At 45.7% G+C, this 8,589-nt stretch overlaps 1 protein-coding gene across 1 annotated transcript in view; it reads right to left on the bottom strand.

The window, feature by feature from the left end:
* Positions 1–7,302: 7,302 nt before the first annotated feature.
* LOC309562239 (vitellogenin-A2-like) overlaps positions 7,303–8,589 on the bottom strand; it is a 118,828-nt gene continuing 117,541 nt past the window's right edge. Inside the window, exon 57 of the mRNA XM_082266360.1 lies at positions 7,303–7,564. Coding sequence (XP_082122486.1) covers positions 7,461–7,564 — 104 coding nt within the window. The 3' untranslated portion in view covers positions 7,303–7,460. The remainder of the gene's footprint in view (positions 7,565–8,589) is intronic.

Below are 8,589 nucleotides of genomic sequence, written 5' to 3'. Positions count from 1 at the left end.
TGACAAGGAATGTAAACTTCCCTTGTAATAGAAATAAGGATGACAGGTCCTCTTCATTGAGAGATCTGGGGTCAAAAAGATCCCAGATCTTTCATTTACCTTTAACCACTTAAGGACCAAGTCTATTTCTGACACATGTTGTTTTCAAGTTAAAATCAGTATTTTTTGCTAGAAAATTACTTAGAACCCCCAAGCAATATATATATAAGTGGCGGCCGGTCTATAGGGGGGCGCAGGGGCGCCGCCCCCCAATCTGTGGCCAGAGAAAAGAAAAGATTAAAAAAAAATAATTTTTTCCATTTTCAGCCCACTAGGGGCGCCGGACCTATTGGTTGCTATGGGGGGGTTTACCCCACGTGGGGCGGGCAGAGACGCCGATTGACGGCCTTCTGGGGGTCATCGGGGCGCAGAGCAATGCGCCCCGACACTCCCCACTTCCCCACTTTCATGATGTCCTGGCTGTGATTGGTCCAGACTCCAGCCTGGACCAATCACACAGGAGGACATCCCGGGTGACGTGACGCGTGGGGGCGGTGCGTGTGTCACGTCATCACCTTCCCGCCCGCCGGTGCCGTCAGACCAGAGAGAGCCAGTGCGTGGAAGAAGACAGAAGAGGAGAGGGACCCGTTCTTCTCGTGTGTGAGACTGTGAGTGACCCGGGCCGACTCAGCGGTGATGGCAGCTGTCAGTGTGAGTGAGGTAAGTGAACTAGTGATGCCTCGGGGCGTGCACAGGGTTGCCATTGCCAACAGTGTGTCTGAGGAGGAGCGGGGCCAAGCATGGAGCCAGTGATGTCATGGCACCGCTCGGTTCCTTTTGCGAATAGTTAAGGAGGACTGAGGGGGGCATGGCCGATCATGGCATGAGAGGATCTTTTTAACCGGAGCTCCAGTCCCGCTGTAGATCTTCTTGGCCGCAATACCACCTGGATATGCTGCTCCATCCTCTGCCAGTCTGCCTGTGGCTGCTCTCTGTCCTGCTGTGACCTCCGGTGCAGTCTCCTCCCACCAGCTCGACAGGATGACATCCTGAGGAGACTGCACCGGAGGTCACAACGGGGCAGAGAGCAGCTGCAGGCAGACTGGCAGAGGATGGAGCAGCATTTGCAGGCAGTATTGCAGCCAGGAAGAAGATGGAGGGGCTGTCCCTCTCTATGCTCTGTATAAGTCCAATGTGGAGGGTCTGCAAACACTGCACCCCTATGATCTGTACAGGCCCAGATCTATGTGTAGATGTGACAACTCACCCAGGTCCTCTCTGCTTCTGTGATGTGACCAGCCTGGCAGTGGCACAGCAGAAAGACAAAGCGCCAGCTCAGCACTGGCACAGAGGACACACCACACTGAGAAGATGGACACAGTGAGCAAACAGGGCAAGTCTGCTAAACCGGTCTGAAAATCTTGTGTACTATGTCTTTGATAATCTCTTGCACCATGTCTGCCATCTCTGACCCTCTCCTGTACAATATCTGCAGTCTCTGACCGTGTCCTGTAGTATGCCGGCTGTCTCTAAACCGTCTTCTGTAGTATGCCCGCAGGCTCTGACCGTCTCATGTAGTATGCCCACAGTCTCTGACCGTCTTTTATAGTATGTCTGCAGTCTCTGACCATCTTCTGTAGTATGCCCGCAGTCTGACCGTCTCATGTAGTATGCCCACAGTCTCCGACTGTCTTTTGTAGTATGCCCGCAGTCTGACCATCTCATGTAGTATGCCCACAGTCTCTGACCATCTTCTGTAGTATGCCCGCAGTCTCTGACCATCTCCTGTAGAATGTCTGCAGTCTCTGACCTTCTCCTGTAGTATGCCTGCAGTCTCTGACCATCTTCTGTAGTATGTCCTGAGGCGACAGAGCTTTAATAAAGCAGTGTGTCCTCCCCACAATGTTCTCCTCTCTCTGAAGGTGGGTGCACTGAAGGACTTAGTGGGACAGCCAGTGTGGGGGCCCTGGGTAATGTTGGTGGTCAGCCCAGGGGGGGCCCAGGCCTAAAGCTGTGTAAGGGGGCCCAAAATTTCTGATGGCTGCCCTGGGGCCCAGCGCACACACTGTTTTGAAGGGGGCATGCATGCTGGTCTCTGCTCTGCATTGAAAAGGGCATGTACGCTGGTCACTACATTGAAAGGGGGCATGTATGCTGGTCACTACATTGAAAGGTGGCATGTATGCTGGTCACTACATTGAAAGGGGCATGTATGCTGGTCACTATATTGAAGGGGGCATGTATGCTGGTCACTACATTGAAAGGGGGCATGTACGCTGGTCACTGCATTGAAAGGGGGCATGTATGCTGGTCACTGCATTGAAAGGGGGCCCGTATTGTGGGGTTTGTGCTAGGGGGCCTGTACTGTGGGGTTTGTGCTGAGGGGTCTGTATTGTGGGATTAGTGCTAAGGGGCCTGTACTGTGGGGTTTGTGCTAGGGGGCCTGCACTGTTGGATTAGTGCTAGGGGGTCTGTACTGTAGGTTTTGTGCTAGGGGGTCTGTACTGTGGGATTAGTGCTAAGGGGTCTGTACTGTAGGGTTTGTGCTAGGGGGCCTGTACTGTGGGGTTTGTGCTAGGGGGCCTGTACTGTGGGGTTTGTGCTTGAGGGGTTTGTGCGGGGTTTGCGCTTGAGAGGTTTGTGCTGGGGGGGTCTGTACTGTGGGGTTTGTGCCACTCCCAGTCAGTGTATTCTATAATAGGGCCCCTGCTCCCTATTATGGGATATACTAGTACTGATGGACCCCTTAATATGTGATATATCGGGAGAACTTGTTCACGCAAGCAAAATACAGGGGACAAAATGGGTGGAGTCTATAAGGGGTGGTGCTTCTGAGAAATGGGAGGAGTCAAAATGGAAGGGCGGGGTCTTGCGCCCCACCATCTTAAAACTTCACCAGCCGCCATTGATTGCTATCCTCCATGAAAGTAAAGCTGTTTGTTGTATTCAAGAAGCTTCCAGCACATCATTTCAGTACTCTGCCAACAATAATTTGTACAGTCGGTTTGAATGCACACCCATGGAAATTACTTTAATTTACATGACTGCAAGTTGTATGTTCTAAATACGTTAAAGGGAAAAAAATTCCACTAAAACATTGCACATGTTCCCTACTTACATAATGTTGTTTGCTAAAGTCCTTTTGGTACAGAGGGAACTGTGACTAATTGAATGGCAGCTGTTTTCTTACTGTGGGTTCATTGACTCATCTGCTCTAATTCTACATGAATTTACACTAGAAGCACCCACCAGAACCATGCGTTATTCCTGCACCTGGCAACTGCATTGATCCACCACGCCATCCTATGTAAATGAATAGCCCTTACTGTTTTACTAGCCTAGAAAGCAAAAAATTAACCAATGATTTTTTTTGCATATATTTTATTGCCAAAACCAGAGGGAGCATTGTTTATTTTGAAGAATGTGACCCATGTTGGCTGTGGTGAACTATATTTAGTTTTCATATGTACATGCGTGTTGATATTGGAATTCACAAATGTTTTTCTTAAGTGTAACATAAGCATTCTCAGTATTAAAAAGAGTGCTAATGAACAAGTTTTAGGGATGGCCTCCAAGTCCTAGCATGACTTGCCAGTCAGCTGGCTGGATTTCAGTGAGCCTTCTTTATTTGAAATAAGAATTGTCCATGTTACACCTTAGCTATCAATCACATTCAGGCTTTCTGATGAAAATGACAGTTGCCGGAAAAAAAGAATCAGGTTGTTGTGTGCTAAGGATGAGCTTAGAAGGTTGGTTGTCATATTATAGCAGGCCGTTGGCTCAGTCAGCTGGTGGCAGTAGAATTCCCCACCTTGCGCCTTACGTTACATTGGGGTGGGATGCTGGAGACATTATTTTCCTTATATGGCCCCACGGCCATAATTGTGCAATAATAATAGTAAAATACAATCAGCGGAATGAAAAACTCAATATTTTGTTCTAAACAAATTCACAAATAACAGTGTATGTGCCTTACAGACAAGGCAAAATTGCCGGTAACACTCTACTGGTGAAAAATTACAGCTGCCTATGAAAGTATCAACTTTGTGAACAAATTGAAACCTGCACAGGCAGCTTCCAAAAGGATGGCACTAAGGCCTGAGCCCTTCTCCCCTATACCAAGAAGTACTAGGTATTTTCTGGGATGTCAGAGATGAAGAGAGGTAGGGGTAGGACCCATACACTTGTTTCCCCGAATTCTGGGAATTTTCAGGGACTCCAACAACAGATCCTAGGCAAACTGGAAGTGAGGTTAGTAAGGGTAGGTTCTATGGACTTGATCCCCCATACCCAGAAGCATGAACTTCAGCAGAAGACCCTAGCAGAGTGGAAGTGAGGGTTTAGTAAGGGTAGGTCCTATGTACTTGTTGCCCTATACCCAGAAGCAGGAACTCCATCAGCAGATCCAAGCAGAAGAGAAGTAAGGGTATGGTAGGGGTGGTCCCTATGTACTTGTTCCCTCATACCCAGAGGCAAGGACTCCAGAAGCTGATCCTAGCAGAGAAAAATTAAGGGTATGGTAGGGGTAGTCCCTATGTACTTGTTCCCCCATACCCAGAAGCATTACCTTCAGCAGAAGACACTAGCAGAGTGGAAGTGAGGGTTTAGTAAGGGTAGGTCCTATGTACTTGTTGCCCTATACCTAGAAGCAGGAACTCGATCAGCAGATCTTAGCAGAGGAGAAGTAAGCTTATGGTAGGGGTGGTCCCTATGTATTTTTTCCTCCATACTAAGAAGCAAGGACTCCAGCAGCTGATCCTAGCAGAGGAGAGGTAAGGGTATGGTAGGGGTAGTCCCTATGTACTTGCTCTTCCATACCCAGAAGCAAGGACTCTAGCAGAGGAAAAGTAAGGGTATGGTAAGAGTAGTTCCTATGTACTTGTTCCCCCATACCCAGAAGCATACACTTCAGCAGCTGATCGTAGCAGAGGAGAAGTAAGGGTATCGTAGGGGTAGTCCCTATGTACTTGTTCCCCCATACCTAGAAACATGTACTCCAGTAGCAGATCCTAGCAGACAGGTAGTGAAGGTTCGGTAAAGGTAGGCCCCATGCACTTTTTTCCATATACCCAGAAGCAGGGACTCCAGCAGCTGATTCTAGCAGAAAGGTTAGTGAGGGTATGTTAAGGTAGAACCCATGCACTTGTCCCCATATTCCTAGAGGAAGGGACTCCCCATATTCCTAGAGGGGAAGTGAGGGTCTGGTAAGTGTAGCCTCCATTCACTTGTTCCCTCGTACCCAGAAACAAGGACTCCTCTAGCAGACCCTGATAGAGAGATAGTGAGGGATTGGTAAGGGCAGTCCCCATACTCCCCATGTTCCCCAATACCCAGAATCAAAGACTCCAGGAGCAGATCTTAGCAGAAAGGAAGTGATGGTTCAGTAAATGTAGGCCCCATGCAATTGTTCTCCCATACCCAAATGCTAGACTTAATGAGCAGATCCTGTCAGAGAAATCAGGGTTTGGTAAATGTAGGTCACATGTACAGTATTTGCTCCCATATACCCACAATCAGGGACTCCATGAGCAGACCATGGGACTTCATGAGCAGATCCTAGCAGAAGGGAAGCAAGAGTTCGGTAAAGGTAGCCCCCCCATTCACTTGTTCCCTCATACCCAGAAGCAAGGACTCCAGAAGCAGATCCTGACAGATGGGAAGTGAGGCATCAATAAGGATAGGCTAATCAATATCCTGATGAGGGGGGGGGGGGGGTGTTGTATGGGTATGAACAGACCCTGTGCACTTGTGGGCCCATACAAGGAGGTGAAGGACATTTGCAGAACTCCAGCAGCACACCCTGGCAGCGGACAGGGGTGAGGGCAAGCACCTTAATGCACATTTTACATGGCTCCCAACTGTCCCTAAATTTCAAGGGACTCTCCCTGATTTGGAACAAAGTCCCTCTATCCCTCTTTCTCTTATGTTTGTCCCTCATGTTGGTCTGATCTACTGTATATATATATATATTGATCTATATATATATATATTGCATATAAAATGCACTTTTTATCTTTCAAAAAGTGTTTCCCAGTACTAAACCTCTCATCCAATTTCTAAATTGCTGCATTTGCAATTTTCAAAAGCCAGTATAAAGGAATAGAAGGTTTGTCTTATGTCTACATATTTTTGCTAATAAATGTCCAAAAAGTTGGAGGTATGGAATAGCGCCACATTGTTGGTATTAATGTAAAGAACAATGCCCTCTCATTGGTGTCAGTAGGAATAATAGTGCCCTATAAGCAGTGCCCATGGTAGGAATAGTGTCTCATCTTTGGTTTTAGTGGAATAAATAGTACCACATTATTTATGTGAGAAGAACGGTGCCCTGTCATCGTTGTCAGTGGAAGGAATAGTACCGAATCATTTGTGACCGTGGGAGGAGTAGTGCCCTATCATTGGTGTCAGTGGGAGAAGTAGACCTAATTGTTGTGTCAGTGAGAATAATAGTCTTCCATTAATTTCAGTGGAATGAATAGTTCCCCATCAATCATGTCAGTGGGAGAAATAGTGCCACATTGTTGGTATGTGAGGAACAATGCCCTCTCATTAGTGTCAGTAGGAGTAATAGTGTCCCATAAGTGGTGCCCATGGCAGGAATAGTGTCTCATCTTTATTACAGTGGGAGAAATAGTACCGTATTCTTTGTGTGAGAGGAACAAAGCCCTGTCATTGGTGACAGTGTGAAGAATAGCCCCCTATAATTTACTACCCTAAACATAGGAGGAATACTTCCCTAATATTGTTGTCAATGGGAGAATTAGCACCGCATCAGTGATGTCAGTGGGAAGTATTGTGCTACATCGTTGGCTCTTGTTTGATGAACTGTGCCCCATTGTTGTTGTCAGTTGAAGGAAATGAGGCCCATTCTTGGTGTCAGTAATAAGAAAAGTGCCCCGTTAGTAGTGTCAGTAGGAAGAATTATTCCCTATTGTTGGTGTCATTGGGAGAAATAACAACCTATCAATGATGTCAAAGTTAAGACTAGTGCCCCAAGGGCCGGTTTAGGCAAGAAAGGGCCTTTTTGGCCTGTGGGAAGGAGTTGGGAACTACTGATCTAGTGCTACCCCATAGTATTTGCTACTTCTACAATAGAACATACCAAACACTGCTTGCAGATCTTATCAATAGAATTATTGGACATAAATTTTGTTATGTGAAGGAAAATTCTTGTTTGTTCCCATAATCAGTGTTCTCTTTAATTCTGGTAGAACATTTACATACACCTCTGCAAATGTAACTTGTTTCTCTTTTACATGCCTTTTAGTTGTTATTTAGGTTTGTATGACCTCTAAAATATATTTTATAAGAAAAACAGACATGTTTTGTGGATGCAAATATTTATTGACAATTTCAGGGGTTACAATAAAGAACTATACACTTGGTTTGAAAGTGCGATTGGGTTGATTGGGGCTGACATTACAGCTCATATTTGAGTTTCTAAGTACAATGTAGGTCGGCCAGTGACAACAGCCGTGGAATTATTGGGTGCACTTCAGGTTTCCACAGGAGCAAGAAGTGTGAGCTTGTAAGGTCTCAGTGACATCTTCAGGCAGGTCAGCCAGGATCTCGTCTTCTTCCAGTTCTGCAAAAGAATCAGGGAATAAGTCATACAAAAGAAAAAATTGTGTTTGCAGCAGTTCAAAAACTAGATAAAGTAGCACACTTTCACTAGGACTGTCATTGGCAAGATTAATAATACAATGTAATACTGAAGTCAAAATGGCCATCTTTAAGAATGATATGCAGTGCCCAGGCCAAGTATAGTGTCCAGAAATCTTAGCTCCATAGTTTTTTTTACCCTAGAGTTATAGATTTTTGAAACAGAAGAATCCAAACTACTGATATTTCATTGCCAATTGCATGAATTTAAAGAGCCTTTGTCAACCATTTTACACTAGAGGAACCCCAAAATAATTGTCAGGTCTTTCGGAAATCTTACTAAAACCAATTCATCTGGATCAATTGGAGAAATGACCCTTACATTGATGGTCAGTGGAAAGAATGCCCCCTCTCAGTGGTGGTCAGAACGCTGCACTTACATACAGCTGAAAAGATAAATGGTGTCATGCTACTGGCTTTTCCAAGTTGCCCTGTAATTATTCAGGCACCATCCAATGGCAGGTCAATCAGCTATATCTCAGATAACCCCTAGCAACTCCTGGGGGAACCATGGAACACTGGTTGAGAATGCCTGGTTTAAAGTGAATGTATAGTCAAAATGTTTTTTTAGATTTGGATAGTGAGGAAAAGTTACACCCCCTGTCAGGTTTTACTGCTGTCTGTGTCCCCGCTGAAAAAATTCACTTTACTATTCGTGACCAGGACATAAAGAAAAGGAAAATCTAAAATTTTGCAAAGTTCCGGGAACAGAAGATGAGGGGAATCTTCCAATGGGGACCCAACAGTGACAATTATTCAGAGATTCAGAGATAGACAGAGATAGTAAAAATGGATGATATGTATGCAGCAATTACTTTATGCTGTACAAAATTGGGCAACGATAGCAACAGAGGCCACAGTCCATTTTGATTTGTGATATTGGCCAATACCTAGGAAATTGTTGGGTTGGATAACGGTACAGCCTAAAAAACTCGAAGCCCATACTTC

The sequence above is a fragment of the Pelophylax lessonae genome (genome assembly GCF_965119305.1).
Source record: "Pelophylax lessonae genome assembly, chromosome: 8".
Classification (NCBI taxonomy): Eukaryota; Metazoa; Chordata; class Amphibia; order Anura; family Ranidae; genus Pelophylax; species Pelophylax lessonae.
The sequence above is the reverse complement of the archived record's forward strand: the minus strand, read 5'-3'. Positions and strand labels throughout refer to the sequence as shown.